Source organism: Choloepus didactylus, chromosome 2 (genome assembly GCF_015220235.1).
Source record: "Choloepus didactylus isolate mChoDid1 chromosome 2, mChoDid1.pri, whole genome shotgun sequence".
In the NCBI taxonomy this organism is placed as follows: domain Eukaryota; kingdom Metazoa; phylum Chordata; class Mammalia; order Pilosa; family Megalonychidae; genus Choloepus; species Choloepus didactylus.
The window spans coordinates 65,043,803-65,063,719 of NC_051308.1; the positions used below are offsets into that span (position 1 = coordinate 65,043,803).

At 34.9% G+C, this 19,917-nt stretch overlaps 1 protein-coding gene across 4 annotated transcripts in view; it reads left to right on the forward strand.

Moving 5' to 3' along the window:
• The window catches only part of KCNT2 (potassium sodium-activated channel subfamily T member 2), a 446,059-nt gene that overhangs the window by 299,996 nt on the left and 126,146 nt on the right, over positions 1 to 19,917 (forward strand). For all 4 annotated transcript variants that reach the window (XM_037825119.1, XM_037825122.1, XM_037825120.1 and 1 more), the window contains 4 exons: positions 6,670 to 6,819; positions 8,124 to 8,353; positions 15,380 to 15,593; positions 18,186 to 18,291. In XM_037825119.1, the coding sequence (XP_037681047.1) occupies positions 6,670 to 6,819; positions 8,124 to 8,353; positions 15,380 to 15,593; positions 18,186 to 18,291 (700 nt within the window). The remainder of the gene's footprint in view (positions 1 to 6,669; positions 6,820 to 8,123; positions 8,354 to 15,379; positions 15,594 to 18,185; positions 18,292 to 19,917) is intronic.

A 19,917-nucleotide genomic window follows, 5' to 3' on the forward strand; every position in this document is an offset into this window, starting at 1 on the left:
AAGCTCAGGTCAAAGAATGAATAGGTGATAGGAGGTAGAGGGAACAACATTGTGAAAAGGCCTAGATGTAAGAGAGAGTATCATGTTTGGGGAAATCAAAGACAGCTCATAACTGGAGCACATAGCAAAAAATAAGACAAAAGTAATAGACAAAACTTGAAAGACAGGCATAGAATAGGTCAAGAAGGGCTTTGTAATGATGTTGGACTTGTTAAATGGAAAGAGGAAGTTCTTTATGCATTTTCACATTTTTGACATAAGAGTGACAAGAAATGTTTTGAAATTTTAAAAATCATCTTATTATAGAACCACAAATGGGTTTTTAAGGGATGATACTAAAAATGCAGGAATCGACGATGGAGAAAGAGGTTAGAAAACTTGGGTATGTCTCTTGCCTACAAAGTTTAGAAATATATTGTCTATTTATTCATGTAATTATTTACCCTTCAGTCAAAAACAGTCTTGAATTAAGCGTAAAGTAAGAGATATAAAGTAAGATGATGGGATAAAAAGAAAAATTAAGGTAGAATGGTAAGTTGAAGTCAAATGAAAGTTTTTACACATCTACAGGCCATAAAATGCCCTGAATTATTAATAAAGTTAAGACAGTTTGATTCTTGATTTCCTAATAGCCTGAAAAAGAAAATAGAATAGCTACAACATTTACTTTGAGTATTAAAATTACCCGGAACTGAATCAGCTTCTGAATAAAGCACAGTCTGTGTAGTCTCAGACTGCCACGGTTGAACTCGGATCTGCTCACGTTGGGAAAGTACTTAAAGTCATTGAGCCACAGGTTCTTCCTCTGTGAAGTGGGGATAATAATGGCATGCATCTCATAGATTGTCAGGAGGATTTAATTCTGCTATTTAGCATCTACTGTGTCCCAGAAACAGTTCTAGTCACTGCATATCCCATAGGAAACACAATAGACCATGGGGTCCAGTGGTATGGAAAAGGGCGAATGGGGATCAGGGCATGTGGAGGATGGTGACGACTAGAGAGAGCTTTTGAGAAAGTGGGGAGAAGGGCATGGCCGGGAGGGAGGCTCCAAGGCACAGAAGGCCCAACTAGAGTTGGTGGCTCTGAGTGATTTCTGCTGGGGAGTGTTATCTGCACTGATTCCTTGTCAGACTTACTGGGTGATTGTGGGGCAATGGGTTCTGTGGTGAGTCTGAAATGCTGCTTCATGTATTGAGCACTTATGTACTAGGCTCAGCATTAAGAAATTGGCATCACGTCTCATGTTTTCTTCATAAAAACCTTTTCTCACCATAATTGCCCAGATGACGGAAAGAATGACTCAGAAAGGTTGAAAACCTTTTACAGGGTTTTCAAATGAAAATATTTACATTCTGTGGAGGGTTGGAAGTAGATGAGAGGCTGTGGCAGAAATAGATAATAAACATACAAATGAAAGTATAATACGTCAATATCATGAAGATGTCATTTTTCACCCAAGTTTATGAACTTAAGGCCATACCAGTAATTATACCAATAGCATTCTTTTGACATGGACAGGCTGATTTTAAGTTCACATGGAAATATGAAGGAACCAGACTAGCCAGAAAAATTTTGAAGGAACATAATAATGAGAGGGGATTATCTTTAAATAGCTACAATAATTAAAACAGTGTGGTATTAGTAAATGGATAGAGGCAAATCAATTTAACAGACATGTATAATGGGGAATCTGGTGTTTGATAAGAAGTCATTTTAAATCGGTGGAGGAAAAGATGGATTATTCAATAAATTGAGCAACTGAGTAGCCATTTGGAAAAAAATGAAATTTGATACAGTAGTCATAGGGAGTGGGAAAAATGATTACATTCTGATAAAGAAAATAATAGTCCCAAAATATTGGTAACCAGGGAGCACCTCCTATAGTGTAGCTTAGAGTGCTGCCTTGAAAGGATCAGTGACAAATATACAAATAAAAAGCTTAAATCATCACTACTAGTCCTGTTTGTTCATGGGTGATGCACTATATTTTTCATTTATTAGAAAATATTTTAGACATTCTAAAAGTATAAAGAATATTATTATGAACATCCATGTACCTACCAGTCCAGATTTTAAAAATAAAGATTCCAAATGTTTGTGGAGTCCCATATATACCCATCTCTGACTTATGGTTCCTTTCTTTTTCCAAGAACCTAGTTAACCACAATGCTAAAATTGAAGTTTGTCATTTCCATTTTATAGTATATAATTTCACCACTTATGTATGAATCCCCAGATAACATATATAGTATTGTTTTTAATATTTATGCCTTGTGTAAATATTTTACTGACTGTTTCTGCCACTCATTCCTTTTACTCAGTATTTTATATTTGAGATTTTCCCATGATGTTTTATTAGCACTAGTACTTGCATTTTCACTGTTATATATGTGAATATGTATCTATGTGTGTATGTATCCGTGTATCTATTCTAGTTTACTAATGCTGCTGGAATGCAAAATACCAGAGATGGACTGGCTTTTATAAAAGGGGGTTTATTTGGTTACACAGTTACAGTCTTAAGGCCATAAAGTGTCCAAGGTAACACATCAGCAATTGGGTACATTCACTAGAGGATGGCCAATGGTGTCTGGAAAACCTCTTTTAGCTGGGAAGGCACATGGCTGGCATCTGCTCCAAAGTTCTGGTTTCAAAATGGCTTTCTCCCAGGACATTCCTCTCTGGGCTGCAGTTCCTCAAAAATGTTACTCTTAGTTGCACTTGGGATATTTGTCCTCTCTCAGCTTCTCCGGAGCACGAGTCTTCAAACTGTCTCTCATCTGCAGCTCCTGTGCTTTCTTCAGTGTCCCTCTTGGCTGTAGCTCCTCTTCAAAACATCACTCTCAGCTGCCCTGAGTTCCTTCTGTTATGTCAGCTCATTTATATGGCTCCACTGATCAACTTAGACCCACCCCGAATGGGCGGAGCAACACCTCCATGGAAATTATCAAATCAGAGTCATCACCCACAGCTGGGTGTGGCGCATTCCAAAGAAACACTCAAAGAATTACAGTCTAATCAACACTGATAACGTCTGCCCACACAAGATTACATCAAAGATAATGGCATTTGGGGGACACAATATATTCAAACGGGCACACTTTCCCATCAGCAAATCCTTTAGAACACATTCGGAATCCAGCCTTGTCCAAACCATCATCATTTAGCAGGGTCATTGCAATAACCTCCTCACTGGTCCCTGCCGCTTCTTCAGTCTATTCTCAACACAAAACCTAAGAGGGATTCTTGTAAAATATGTCAGGACCTTTTTCACCTGTGTTCAAAATCTACCAATGCCTGCCATGTCAACCAGAGTAAAAGTCAAAGACATTGTAATGTTTTTTAAGCCCTACATGACCCACACCTCTCTCTGCCCACTTCCCTCTCTGGTTTCATTTTTCAGTCTCACATCCAGTCAAACTGGGTTCCTTGCTTTACCTCAGCCATGCTGGACATTCCCCTGCCTCAGGGAAGTACTTGCTACTACTTCTGCCTGGAACGCCTCTATGTGGTTAGCTCTCTTACCTTCTTCAAGATTTTTGTTCAAATGTAAGCTTCTCAGTGAAGCTTTTCGCAACCACTCTAATTAAATTGCAATCCACCTCTTAAAAGATCTCCATATTTCCTACCCTGCTTTATTTTTCTTCCAGTGTTTATCACTTCTAACACATGACATAATTTGCTTATTTCTTATGTTTGTTGTCAGTCTTCCCCCATTTAAAGCTTCCATGAGAGAAAGCATTTTGACCCTTTTTGTTAACTTCCATAATCTTTGAATCTAGACCCTTTCCTGGTACAGAGCAGGTGCTCAATAAATATTTATTATATGAATTAATGAGTGCAAACTGAGAATACTCACCAATATTAGATGGAATAACCAACTTCTAACATTTCTAAAGCAATTACCATGAGTTGAAAGGAGAGAAATTTGTATATTTGCAATTTGCCTAATTTAGAGATTCTTGGTTACCTATCAGAGGTTTTTGAAGAAATCATAAAGAAAAGATGTCTCCTGAGGTAAAAGCCACCAATATAAATAGCATGAAGACAAGCATATGATTTAAAGAAATTCATCTGAGCTGTCCTTTTCTGTTCTCTTCCAAATTTGCGCGTTGTGTTCCCACCTTAGCCCCTGAAATTGGGAATCATGATTTCCTTGAATGGCTTTTAATACCCTTGTATGACAATTATTTGACCCCATGCTGCCATCTGGATTGCAAACAAACCCTGATGAATTAGTTATTGGTAGCCTCGTTTACTTTTCCAGCCCTTCAGTTGGTTTCTCTCTTTGCCAAGTACTGTTTTGCAAAGTTGTACTGTGGTACACATAAAAAAGATGTGTTTGTGTGTGTGTGTGTGTGTGTGTGTGTGTATAAACTGTCAAAGGGAAAGTTTTTTCAACAAGGACAATTATTCTTGGGTGCCTAAGTAATATTTTAGCTATTGCCATGTGCAATCAACAGGCAAAAGTTTTCTTTTGTTTGAGTTTCCTATTTATAAAAATATTTTAACATTATGGAAGAAAATGCCAAGTTTTAAAAGCATTATTATTTAATAGACCCAGGAAAGGGTCTAGATTCAAAGATTATGGAAGTTAACAAAAAGGGTCAAAATGCTTTCTCTCATGGAAGCTTTAAATGGGGGAAGACTGACAACAAACAAAAGAAATAAGCAAATTATGTCATGTGTTAGAAGTGATAAACATTGGAAGAAAAATAAAGCAGGGTAGGAAATATGGAGACTAGACACATTGAAAGTGCCTCCAGAATTTAGCAGTGAGGAAGCTATAACACAATAATCATGAGTTAACATTTACCCAATGCTTACTATTATCCAGACGTCTTCTAAGCATTTCCTTTGTATTACCTCATTTTATCGAACGCAATGAGGCTGGTACTATTTTTTACGGAAGAGGTAAAGTGTCTTTGAGAGCTTAAATAACACACAAGATTGCAGAGCTGGTACTAAGATCAGGCCGTCAGACTCCAAGACTTTTGACCCGTAAGCACACTGTCTCCAAGGAATGAAGTACGAGTGAAACATTTGTCTTAGTTTGCCGGGCTGCTATCCCACAGAATCTTTGGCTTAAACAACAGTAATTTACTCTCTCCATTTTATAGGCTAGAAGTCCAAAATCAAGGTGTTGGTACACTGCTTTCTCTGGCGTCAGTAATGTTCTGGTGGTGGCTTACCCATAACTCAGTCCCAATCTCAATCTGCCTGTGTCCTGTGGTGATCTGGCTCCTATCTCTATTGTGTCCAAATTTCCTTTAATTGTAAGGATTTCAGTTACACTGGATTAAGGCTCACCTTGATTCAGTTTGGCCTCATCTAAATAGGGTCTTTGAGGATCCATCCTGTTTACAAATGAGTTCAAATACACAGGACCAGGGATTAGGACTTGAACATGTCTTTGTAGGGGACATGATTCAATTCATAATTATATTCTTTTTAAAATATCCTTTAAAATATACATTCTTTTTAAATTATACATTCTGTTTAAAATATACATCCCTTTTAAAACATCCTTTTAAAATTTCTGGGTTGACAATTAGAAAATGATTATGTGTACTGTCTCCCTAATAATCCTTTAGACAAAACTCATAGTTTAAAATGTCTTTTTAAACTCTAAATGTGGTATATTTGACATATCATCTGTTTTCATCCAAAAGGGATCTACAGAGATTTTGATGAAATATTTTGATTTTTCTAAATGTATACCTTTGCTTCTATGTATGCTTTGCTTGAATTTGCAGAGTTCATAAGCTTTATTGTACAAAAGGAAATGTAATTTACTTTTAGAAAATTAAATGTCCAGAATGGGAAAAAGAGCTAGTATATAGTTATAATACTTTCTCGTAGGTTGAATTTTTAATATATTTCCAAGGCCACTGAATTAGGTGGCCAAAGTACCCTAGAACAAAAGAAACTTGAATTTTTGTGATAAACTTAATTTAAAAAAAAAATACTTCTGGGAAAATTTTGGAGTCCCTTACTTTTATCATGAAGTTCTTTAACTGGAATATATTCCAATACAACTGGAAGAACAACCCTTGTAGCCACTGCTATAATAGAGACAGAAATTATGAGTATATTTTCCATGAAATTAAGTTTAATGAGTTGAAATGGGTACATTTATAATTTTAAATACATAGTATAAACAGATAATATAAATGATTACAATTTTAAATCCATAATATAAATAATTTTAAATAAGGCAAAATCAAACACCCACAGGAAACAAGTATCATAAATTAATTGAAGTGGGCATATAATCATAACTATAAAACAAATGTTATATGTAAGATGTGCAAGACAGGATATACTTAACAGAGACTAAAAATGAATTTCTATATCTAATTGCTTCATGATTAGAGTAATGCTTTCATTAATTGGATCATGACAAACTCCCACTGCTAGAAACCTGCCATCTCTCTAGCTTATAAGCTTATATACAGTATTAGTTTCAAATTTTTTAATACAGTTTCTTTGTAAGTATTTTTCTTTGTAAAATATTTTATTTACAACATTGGGAGTACCACGCAGAGACATCTTTGCACAGTGTTTGCAGATTCTCATAACTGGGGAACTCGAGAGTATGCATGACAACAACCGTTTCTAACCACATTCACTGTGTTTTTCTCTTTGTGTGTGTGTGTGTTGCAGAGAAGGTCAACAATCACCAGAACAATGGCAGAAGATGTATGGCAGATGCTCTGGGAATGAAGTATACCACATTGTTTTGGAAGAAAGTACATTTTTTGCTGAATATGAAGGAAAGAGTTTTACATATGCCTCTTTCCATGCGCACAAAAAGTATGTTTCTGCTTCCAGACTGGAATAAAATATAAATCAATCATATCTTTTAAATGCAGTTTTCTAAACTACAACCTATATTGGTCCTCATGAGTTGCAAATATTCTGGAATTTTTTGCATGATTATTGAAACATTTAAATTCCTGCCTTCTGTTTGGTATCCGCAACAGGTTAAGATTGTCAGGTGTAATTTATATTATACTAGAAACATCTTACTTTATTGACTTTGTTAACTTTTAGTTTTTTAATATTTTATCCATTAAGAATTCACAAATACATGAAAATTAATTTTCAATACAGATCTAATTTTAAGCATTGGTGAATATTCAAGCAGAGTATTAGCATTATAAAAATAATTATGAACTTAAAAAAAAACTGATGGTGTCAATTCACTTTGGCCAGAGAAATAAGTTAAAAAATAAATGATAGTACCTTCCAATTCCAACATGAAAAAGGTACTTTGAAAATAAAATTGTATGTCTATCATGAAAATAATATATATCAGTATATATATTAATATATTTAACATATTCTGCAATTTGGAATATATCTAGTCAGCAATAAATAGATAATACTTTAATTCTCATTATACATATACTTTTTGTTTGAAAAATATTTTTAACTTCGTTTAGATTATAACACTATAAGACATAATTGAAATTTAAAATATTCAGGACAATATGTGTTTAGGACATAACCTGAGAAATTATATGCCTTTTAAATAGCATCTATTACGTTCAAAGGTTGTTATTTCTCCTAATTAAGCTACAGTCTTATTCAGGACTGTTTAATTTTTTTTTTTTTCCTGAAAATTGCAAGTCTTAAAAAAAAAAAGAAATTAAGGGAGCTGATTCTCATCCTACTCTGGGTAAATTTCTTTCCTTCAGCCCAATGACTTCCAAACTTTTTGAACCAAAGCAAGAAATGCTGCTTTAAAATTTTTGATCAAAGTAAAACATATGCTTTATGTTAAGACCCATACACAAAAAAATTTACAAAACAATATTACCTATTCTACATGAATGCAGTCTGATAGTTTCTATTCTATTCTATTTTTTTAAATTCATTTGTCATAATCAAATAAATTGACCTCAAGACCCACTAAGGACATAGCTACCTATAAAAATGTAGGTCTTGAATTTTTAAGACATTTCATGCTTTAAAATGCTCTGTTTTGAGGTCTTAATTTTCCTCTGTCACAATACTTTACTGATTTTTATACATATGTAAACATAAAAAAGAAAACTAAGCCTTTCAATGCATTATCATTCTTATATTCTTTTTGGTTTTCTTTTTAAATTAAGGTTTGGTGTCTGCTTGATTGGTGTTAGGAGAGAGGATAACAAAAACATTTTGCTGAATCCAGGTCCTCGATACATTATGAATACTACTGACATATGCTTTTATATTAATATTACCAAAGAAGAGAATTCAGCATTTAAGAACCAAGACCAGCAGAGAAAAAGCAATGTATCAAGGTCATTTTATCATGGACCTTCCAGATTACCTGTACATAGTATAATTGCCAGTATGGGTAAGTATAAAAAAGTTTGAAAATACCATTGATTTCTTTCTTAAAGAGAACAATAAATATACTTCAATTTTTACTAAAATGTCAAAGCAAAATTTAAAATATGTTTGTGTATATTACAAACTAGGTATAATTAGGTTTACAGAACTAAACTTCTAACTTAAGTTGGGTAAAAAATACAGATATTGCAAAAGTGCAACCAGCAATTATTTTATATTTCTGATTAAATACCTTACATTCTATATTTCTCTTGTCAGTTCTCTATTCCATTTTCAAGTGAGGCTATTTCAAATATTCTCCTTCCAAAACTCTCCTTCCATTTTCCATCTCCCATCTCACTCTCACCATTGAACTTGACTTCTATTGAAGAAAGGAGGGAGGGAGAGAGGGAGGAAGGGGATCCAGATAAATAAGAATTTCCTTAAAATTTTGACACCAAATCACCCACAACCCTACAAACTTTGTTATTATTTTTGCTTCCTTTCTATCACAAAGTAAAATGTGTCCTTCCTTTTATCTAATACTATTGCTTAATGCCTTCACTTATACATGGGACCCATCCTTCCCAGGGACATCACTCTATTTTAATTCATCTTCATTGCATATTTTCATTTTTTTCTTCAGAATCATCAGCTGATTCCCATTAGTAACATACCTAAATCTTTCTTCCTGTCTGTTTCTCACTGACTCTGTGTATAGAGAAAGAGAGAGACTTCTCTCTTTCTCTGTACACACATACACGCACACATACACACACGTACACAAGAACTTCAGGACCTTGTGCCAAGCCATCTTCACAAATTCCTTGAAAATGTTGTCTAAAGTTGAGGTCTTTAATTCATATTGTCCCCTCAAGTCTCTACCTAATCCAATCTGATATCTGTCTTCATGTCACTGAAACTACTCTTGCCAAGGAAGTCCTCTATTTCACTAAATCCAGTGGGTCTCTCCACAGCTTACGACAGTATTGACCATGTCCTTCTTGAAACATTGTGCTTTTTATCTGCATTGTACACATTCATTTTCCTTGAGTCATCACCTCTGCTCTCATGTTTCAATTGTTTTCCATAAACTGATGATCGCCTTACCTAAATAATTAACTTAAACTTCTCTTCAGAACAATATATTCAATATATTCTATATATTCAGTATATTCAACTGCCTAATTATTTCTGTTTGGATATCTTACAGGAAAATTGAACTAATTTATCATTCCTATTTCCCCTCCATTATTATTTCCATTATTTCCTCCATTTTTTTCCAAAAAAAAAAAGGAAGGTACCATTATCCTCCTCTTTGTAAAGTCACAATCTTACATTTTCACCATCCCTCTCCTCTCATTCTTCATGATTTGCCAAATTCTATTAAATGTGATCATGAAATAACCCCTAAAGCCATTTACTTCTTTCTTTGTCCACAACTAACATTTTATTTTCTGCCTCCACTATCCCTTCCCATGCACTGCAGGATTAACACCATAATCTCTCCATGTCTTCAGTCTTGCTGCCATACACTCTATTTTGCAACCTGAAACCAGTGTAATAAATTTTAAACATAGTTTTGATAACATCAGTCTCTTGAATAAACCATGTTAATTGCTTCCTATTACCCTTTGAAAAAAGCCTAAATTCTATAACACAGCACTTTTAAGTAAAGTGCTTAAAATTCCCATTTTCATGAGACAATCCCTCTTCTCCCAGGCAATCCCAGTTTATATACATTGCCCTGGTATTATTATTAAGAGCACCCCCTTTGCTCTCAGGGATAGCCTAGTTTAGAAACTCAGTTACACAGTCACTCTTCTGATAAGGCTTTTCATTAAAGATTGCTTCTTGCTTTTTGAGTCTCATGTCTTACCAAGCCCTTTTAAGCCCCTTTCCTAAGTTCCCAATCATAATAAATAGTTTCAGTTTTCACTAATGTTTTTTCCCAATGGATCATAACACACTAAGTTTCTTTGGAGGAGAACTACACCCCAATCCCTAATTTTGTCTAGGTAACTACTTCTAATCCTTTATATCTCAGTCTAGACATCATTTTTCCTCAGATCTATTCCACGGCTCTGCTGAGACTTAGGTAACCCTGATTGTCATTGATGTATTCTTCCTCCATAGCAGCACCACCTGTATTTTTTTTGCATTTATTCAACAGTTATTTATTGAGTAACTAATATTTGCCAGAGACTCTTATAGCTATTTGTGATATATATATAAACAAAGAAATAAAGACCCTTGCCTTCACGGAGCTTAATTCTATCAGTAGGAAGACAAGCAATAAGCAATGCATATAATAGATAATTGAATTATTTAGTATATTCAAAGATAAGTAATAAGGGGAAAAAAAAACCTTGATCATAGTAAAGGGTATTATGAATTCTGGGAGGATTGAATTTTAAATGAGGTGGTTAGTAGGTCTCATTGAGAAGGTGATATCTGAGCAAATATTTGAAGAAAATGAGGGAATTACCCCAGTGAATATCTGGGAGAAGAGCTTTCCCTGAAGCGATAACAGCTAGTGCAAAGGTCCTAAAATGAGGCCTGCCTCTCATGCTCCAGGAACAGTAAAGAGACCCATGTGGTTCAAACACAGGGAGGGATGGTGAGAGGGGTAGGAGAGGAGGTCCAAGAGGTTAAAAAGGGGCCAGATGATGTCAGGCTTTGTTAGGCAGTGTGAAAATTATGGCTTTCACTCTAAGTGGAGCAGGGAACCATTGCATTATGCTGACCTATGTTTTAATACCATCACTCCGGCAGTTGTTGAGTATGGACAGCCAGGACAAGGGTCTGGCTGCTTTCAAGTAGAAATGGTAGGATTGAGCCAATTCTGGATATACTTTGAAAAGTAAAGTCAACAGGATTCCCTAATCAGTTGGAAGTGGTCTGTGAGAAAAATAGGGGAGTGAAGAACTCCATAGTTTTTGGTTTAAGCAAGTGAAAAGAGGGAATGGCCATCAACAAAAAATAAGGAAGTCTGGGAAAAGAGCAAGTCTGGTGGGAGGTAGGGCAGGGGAGATAAAGAGTTTAGAACACACTGAGTATCATATGTCTGTGAGATATTGTGAGGAAGATGTCAAATAGGAAGGTAGATATGAATCTAGAGTACAAGATACAGGTTTAAGCTAAAAAAATACAGTTTGGATTCCTGAGCTTATGTACTGTATTTAAAGCCATAAGACCAAACAAGATCATAGAGGGAATGAGTATGGGCAGAAAAAGAAAAAAGACAAAGGACTGAACCCTGAATCATGCCAATATTAAAATACCACAGAGATGAGAAGTCAGCAAAGAAGACCAAGAAGGAGCTACCAAAAGGGTAGTAAGAAAACCAGGGAATGTGTGTCCTAGAATCCAAATGAACCAAGTATCAAGAGAATGGAGTCATCAGCCATGTCTAATGCTGCATCGATTAAATAATTATCTGACGACTGAGAACTGAAAATTGAATTTTGCAATGTAGTGAGCTTTGTTTACTTAATAAGAGTTCTTTCAAAGGAGTGAGTGTATAATGTCATATTGGAGTGAGTTTATGAAGGAAAAAAATGGAAGATGAATTTGAGGCACCAGGTCTAGACAACTCTGGAAAAATTTTGCTGCAAAGGGAAATAAATAAATGATGATAGCTGGTGGAGAAAATACAAGAAAATGAAAAGGGTAGGGAAGTTATGTGTATATGTGTCTTAGTTTGCTAATGCTGCAGAATGCAAAACACCAGAGATGGATTGGCTTTTATAAAACGGGGATTTATTTTGCTACACAGTTACAGTCTTAAGGCCACAAAGCGTCCAAGGCAACACATCAGCAATCGGGTACCCTCACCGGAGGATGGCCAATGGCCTCCGGAAAACCTCTGTTAGCTAGGAAGGCAGCTGGCATCTGCTCCAAAGATCCGGCCTCAAAACGGCTTTCTCCCAGGACGTTCCTCTCTAGCAAGCTTGCTCCTCTTCAAAACATCACTCCCAGCTGCACTCTCTTCCTCCCCCCGAGTCAGCTCATTTATGTAGCTCCACCGATCAAGGCCCACCCTGAATGGGCGGGGCCACACCTCCATGAGAACATCTCATCAGAGTCATTGCCCACAGCTGGATGGGGCACATTCCAAGCAAATCCAACCATCACCAAAACGCCTGCCCCACACAAAACCACAAAGATAATGGCATTTGGGGGACACAATACACTCAAACCGGCACAATATGTAAAAGAAAGAATATAATGGTGAGCTATGGGACTTAATTTAGGTAAGAAGGAGAGCTGGAAAGAGAAGAGGTAAAGGTAAATGTCAGAAAATGAGATGCTAGTATTTGAGATTATGAGTATGTATGACAAGTTCTAGGATATGAAGAGGAAAGTGAGTGGCTAAGGAATGGTGGAATAAAAGGTCAGTAGTGGAGAGGAAGACCAAAAAAAATTAGTCTGGAGTGTTGGAAGAATCCTCTATATGTATAATAAAATTGCCAAAAATTAAGACGGGTGTTGTATTGGAGAGACTAATAGTGATCCAGGAGCTAAAACACCCAAACATATTCAACTATATAGATACAGGTGTGAGGTAGGTAGAGTTGAATTTAATCAGGGTTCAGTTTTGTTAAAAGTGTGCAGTGGATCAAAACAATGGCAAGGAAGCCAATGATATTTTCAAGAAAATAGTCATAACATTTAAATGTAGTATTTAAGATGGATAAAAAGAGAAAAGAGAGCATCAATGGAGCAAGGAATAAAAAGAAAAATTGGTATCTCCAATAAAACTGAAATTCAAGTGGGGTAAAACCATAGCGAGAGTTGGGAATCAGTGGGATTGACCTGGAAAGACAAGAAATGGTGGTGGTCAGAAAGTGGATGCATGAAATGAATAAATAAATTTATTGGTTATAATAAGGGTAAAAAATAATTGTGGAAGTGAAAACCTTTGATAAGGTAAAAAGTAGTTTCTTTAGTGAATTCAAGGAACTGAAAGATCAGGGTGTGGGGAGGTTCATCTACTTGTATTTTGAAAACACTGTGTTGGAGAATCTGACAAGAATCATTACGGGAGAATTGATGAATAAACAATCGTGGATTAACAGTCAAAATAATGAAAGATGATGGGTCATATAATCTGAAGATCCGAGATGTAAAGTTGAGAGCTTATGGAGGAGGAAAGGACAGTGATCTGAAAGTGGCAATGACAGCTGGAGGATATTTACCCACTTCCAGAATGCATCCTTGTCTTTAGATGATTTTAGGAGAAGCAGAGTCCTTAGGGAAGAGCAGTTCTGTAAGGGGAAAAGAAGGTTCATAAAACGTCTTGTTTCTGTAATTGTAATTGCTTTTTTTTTTTTTTTTCCTGGTCTGTTTTATTCACTGTTATATCCTTTATATTTATTTTTTTATTTTTGGAGCTAAGATTGTACTCTGGTAATCTGACTCTGACTCCACTGTCTGTCAAACCCTGTCCATCAGCCTGTCCCTACAATTCTGCTTTTACCTAGGAAATCAGTTCAGCATTCTGGTTCCCATTTGGCTGGAAGCCAAGACATGCTGCCTAGCTTTTTTTTTTTTTTCAATTTTTACAAAGAAACGCTCCTTCCCTCCTCCCCTAGTCTACCAAACCCTTGCCACATAACCTCTAATCTACCCTCTATCTTTGCAAATTTGCTAATTCTGGTCATCTAAGTGCTAGCATACAATTTTTGTAATTGCTTTTTTTCACAGCCAGGTGTGAGATATCAGTGTCGGCAGAATAAATGGGCAGTGACCAAATGCAGATACCAAATATAAACAGCCCTTTCAAGAAGCTTGGCTGTGTTGGGGAGAAAAATGATAAAGAGGTAGGAGGGTGAGGTGGGGCCAAAGATACAGGGGAGAGAGTGACATTAAAGGATCAAGATTCCTTAAGAAGTAGGAAGGGATTTAATTCTGAACAGAAGAGCAGAGATTAGGTTTACACAAAGGGAGGTATTTCTATTTCTTTGTAAACAGAAACAAGAGAGGGAAAGTTTGGTGAAGCGCTCATGCTTGTTTGGAGACAGAGAATTGAAGTTTTTCCATGATAGATTTTCTTTTCTCTTTGAAGCAGACAACGTGGTCACCTGCTAAGAATAAATCTCGTGGGTATGAATTTGAATTCACATTTGTATGCAAGTCATATTACATGCCATTCACTTATTCTTATAAGTCAAACTTAACATCTCCACCCACCTGCTTAATGGAAAATTTAATCTTATTGTCTCTGGGATCTTCATCTCCTCCCACCAAACACAGATTGAGTTACATATTAATTCTGTGTTTATAGGAAAAAAAAATGGAAAGAGGGACTGAGACCATAGTTTTTGATGACTGCCATCTCTAAATTTGCTCAGGTACTAGAGCTTCATAGTGCTGGGCCTTCCATCTTTTTTCCCAAGTGCAGCTGTTCCAGGCAAACTCATATGTGGTGTTTATCATTATCTAAATTTACTGTATTCATTTATTTACCTACCTGGTTATTAAAAATAAAATCCGTATGTCTGACCTGTTCTCTGCATATTCCAAGTGGCTAGACGAGTGCTTGGCACAGTAAGCATTTAACCAATATTTGTTGAATAAATAAATAAAATGGTAATGTCTCTAATATTAAATAAGTGGTTGCAAATCAATGAGAAAAAGATAATCCAACAGAAAAAGGGGAGAAAAGACATAATGAGAAATTTACAAAATAGAAATGGCAAACAAAAATGTTAAAAATTTTTACAGAAATGTAAACTGAAACCAGATATCCATTATTTCACTTTATGTTTCTAAGTACTTTAGGATTTCATAGATCCTATGTTTTGTGTTACAGAGGTAGATGCAGCAAATCCATTTTTTAAAAAATACAAAATGTCTTATCCTTGGAAATGCCCACATGAAAAAAAAAAAAATAAGTAGCCTTTGGGAACAAAGGATAAACAAAAATGTTTCTTGATTATGCTGATTGTACTTCCTTTCACTTTAATCATTGAATGATTAATGATCAATGTCAAATGCCAAACAGATGGCAAAGGCGTTGATGGATTTTCATGTTTTGTTACTTTAGGAACTGTGGCTATAGACTTGCAAGACACAAGCTGTACATCAGGAAGTGGCCCTACCTTGTCTCTTCCTTCAGAGGGAAGCAAAGAAATCAGAAGACCTAGCATTGCTCCTGTTTTAGAGGTTGCAGATACATCATCGATCCAAACTTGTGATCTTCTAAGTGATCAGTCAGAAGATGAAACTACCCCAGATGAAGAAATTTCCTCAAACTTAGAGTATGTTTAGACATTCTAAGATGTAAGACTTGCTGAGTTTTGTGCATTTCATGGGGAACTAATATCCTTACCTTCTGGACATCCTAGAATCAATCCTACATCCTTCCACCAAAACACCCTTCTCTTTTTTTTTTTTTTTTTTTTCTATTGTTAGCTCATGTTTTTTTTTTTTTTTTTTTTTTTTTTTTTTTTTTTTTTTTTTTAGGTTTATTGAAATACATTCACACATCATACAATCATCCATGATATGCAATCCACTGTCCACAGTATGATAACATAGTTATGCGTTCATCACCACAATCTATCTCTGAACATTTTCCTTACATCAGAAAGAACCAGAACAAGAATAAAAAATAAAAGTGAAAAAAAAACACCCAAATCATCCCCCCATCCCACCCCATTTGTCCTTTAGTTTTTATCCCCATTCCTCCATTCATCCATACACTAGATAAAGAACACCCTTCTCTTGACTATAAGATATTCAACCTCTCAAATTGCTGATATCTACATATATTCCAAGCCTCATTTTTCTCTAGATTATTCTTTGTCCTTAAAAACAAAGAATTTAAGTCAGTATTTAAGACATATGCTGCATTTTTCATAATTCTATGCTTTTTAAAAATTATATTGTACCTTTCACCTTTGTTTTTCTTCCTCCTTCTTATTGTAATTCTGTCAATTATTCAATGATATGTAGATGCAGCCTCCTCCATAAAAGCTTTCCTAGTTTATCTCAAATATTAGCATAGTCTTTTTCACAAAATATGGAACAGTAATGTTTTGAATGTGTGTATAAATGAAGTATTATCTCTCTTTTCTAGACTTCCATAATAAAATAGTACAAGTCTATTTAGTATTAGTTTCTTTTCAGCCTGCACTATTTTGTTTACATGTCTTATTCTACACATTTTATTGCCATTTCTTGAGAAAAGGACACTGGTCAAGCCAATGGCCCTAACTTTGTAATTTGAAAGACATTGTTTCACATCTTAGCTTCACTCTGTGCTGCTTATGTGCAAAGTGACTTTGATTAAACAATCTGGCCCACAATTTTATGATCAGTAAACTGGTATAATTACTACGCAGCAATTTGAAGATTGAAACAATGTGAAAAAAGTGCTTAAAATAATGTTTTGTGCAGAGTAAGCATTCAATAATTACAACTATTTTTGGTTGACCTGATAGTAGTGGCAATGATAACACCATGTCCTGACACTTCTCCCGATGTCTTTTGTATCATGGATAATAAATTAATATTGAGTTGAGCTAAAATGAACTGAAATGTCACTGAAATTTAGAATTTTTCTTTAATCTCCCATGTTTTTTCATTTATTACAACAAAGTTTTATGTACTCACAGAACATAGTCCCTTCTTCAAGAAAATATTTTTCATCCCTGCTAGGATCATTAGATTCATAATGGTCTGAGTATCAAATATATTTTTGGAATATGGTCTTGGAAGTAGTGAGAGTTTCAGTAACCAGTATCTTTCTAGGAAATGGTAATATGGGATGTAATTGAAATTCTTTTTTTTTTTTTTTTTCTTTTTACATATGTATCTGGATAGCTTGAAAGAAGATCTTACAAGTAGAAAAAAAAAATTGGTTGAATTTATAGTGGAGATTATCAACTTCTAAATCTGCATATTTTACTCTCTCAGTTAATGTCTGGAAACTAGGATAAACTAGGTTTGAAATTTCTAGGTTTAGCTGGTAAATTTTCATTAAAATCAAGAACTTCCATTTATGATAAAGGAATTCTGTCTCCACTAAATTTTCTTTGACTTCCTAATTTTCATTTATGCTGCTACTTTTTGATAATCCCGTTTTGAAAATTAGTACAGCCAAAATGTGCAGGTGGCTATTTTTATAAAGTCAGCAAACAAACTAATTGTCTTTGATAATATTTTAATCATGGTTTCAGCAAAAACTCTGTTTTGATGGGGGTTTAGCTGAGTAATTAATGCAACCATTTGTTCACTTTTGGTTTTATATATAGGTCTAATGAATCTTGATAGAGTGACTAATAATTATGTGTTTTGTTTTAAATGTGTTTTTGTTGAAATTAACATTATTATTTTTTAAATCTGTCTAAATCCTCTAAACCGATGGTTGGCAAACTTTTTCTGGAAATGACTAGATAGTAAATATTTTAGGCTTTGTGGGCCATTTGATCCCTGTGGCAACTACTCAACTATGCTGTTTTAGTACAACACCCACAGATAATATATAAATGAATGAGCAATGACAGTGTTCCAGTAAACTTTACTATGGGCACTCAAATTTGGATTTCATATAATTTTTATGTGACATGAACCATTCTTCTTGTGATGGTTTTTTCAACCATTTTATATTGATGGTTTTTTCAACCATTTAAAAATATAAAAACTACTCTTAGCTCACAAAATAGGTAGTGAGTCAGATTTTGACCAAAAGCTTTCGTTGCCTATCCCTGTTCTAAATTATTTCTTTATCAAATGTAATTGAAACATAAAGATTCACTGCATGGTATTCTTTGAAGGAATATGGCCATAATTGAACTTTACAATTTTGCATGCCTTACTCAAGAATAATATTTCATATTGTTTTACAGGTATGCTAAAGGCTATCCCCCTTACTCTCCATATATAGGAAGTTCACCCACTTTTTGTCATCTTCTTCATGAAAAAGTACCATTTTGCTGCTTAAGACTCGACAAGGTAAGCATTTGCTGATGTTTCCTCCAAAAATAATTATAGCATTTTACAATTTTACAATTATCTATATTTAAGTAATTTTGTACAGTCTTTTGACTAAAGTATTTGTAAAGGGTACTATCTATTCAAATGCAAATTCAAGTACATAAAGTGGTAAATTTTACTTTCTTAACTGCACTAAAGATTATCCAAATGCTTTACTCCTCTACTAAATTAACAAAATGAGTCACCCAATCATGTTGTTAAAGAAAACATAGGTGCCAGATTCTCGAATCAGTGGACCTTCAACATCCAGAGTCTCCCCAAATCACTTTGGCCAAATGATCACTATTAATTTAACGGGCATTTTGCCTCAAATCTTAAAGAAGAATCACTAGACATGATAAGATGCGCTAGTCCATGTATGAGCCACAAAATTCATTTTTAACTAAACTGGAAGCTAATATCAGGGTCTCGCTCTTAACTCCTTTCCCAAAAGTTTCACTGAAGTTCTTGGTTCCTGCCTGGATGTTCAAAAAAGCCGTGCAAGAATTTTTAATCTTTTTCACAATGTGACCATTGGCTTGAACTATATAACAGTTTATCCTCCTGATGAATAAGAAAGAAAGTAAAAGGAAGTTCCTCAAACCCCCTTTAGATTTTCAAATATGCCACCAATTCTAACAAGGAATTTTGTCTTTTATTCTAAATTTTGGAGTTTTCCAGAGTTCAAATCCCAACTCTCCCACTGCAACTTGAGCAAATTACTTCACCATTAAATTTGGTTTCCTCATCTGTAAAATGGTTGTAATTTTAATTTAATATTAAAATCTTTAAGGATTAGATAAATTAATGCATGCAAAAGGCTTAGCATAGTGCCAAGAACTTAATAAATGAATAGGTACTTAATATTTTTGTTAATGTTTTTATTATTTTTTTCAAATGATAAACATTAGAAGTCTTGAATTTTGCTGTACTCTTAAGGAAGAAGATTAACAGAACATTAGAAAATTCCTGCCTTTATCTTCATGAAGTTGCTTTGCACATCCTTTCCATTGCTCTCAAATATCCATCTGGGCCCAATGAAATGGACTTTTTTGTTGTTGTTCAGTCCTTACTTTCCACTACTTTTAAAACTGCCAGCCAACTGTGCATTTTCTGTATCATTAATAAAGCTTAAGTTTCAAGATCCCTCCCCTGCATTGACCCCTTCCACACTTCTGTGACTAATATTTATTTAAGTTTTGCTTGTTTTCCTTAAGGAGAATCCCCAAAATAATAAGCTTCAGGTCCTACAAAACCTACAATCTCCTCTGGTGGCATTTTAATTCTTTTTATTACACAAAAAGGGAGAAAATATTATGGTACCATAGAATGGAAATGTTTTATCTACTGACAGGGAACCTGATCCAACTGAAAAGCTAAACATTCAGAGATGAAGGTTGAGGGAGGAGAAATAGAATGTCTTTTAAAGCCAAAAGACTACGAGCTGTCTCTTTACTAAGTTAAGAAAGCATAGTTTCTGAGTGTTGCTGATTGGCTAGTGATATCTGTGATTGTCAGTTATTTAGGTAGCACTAGACTGTCTAGAAGCTGTTTGCTATGTAAATGGATGCCCACTTAGAGACCCTGCATCCCACTTGGATTCTA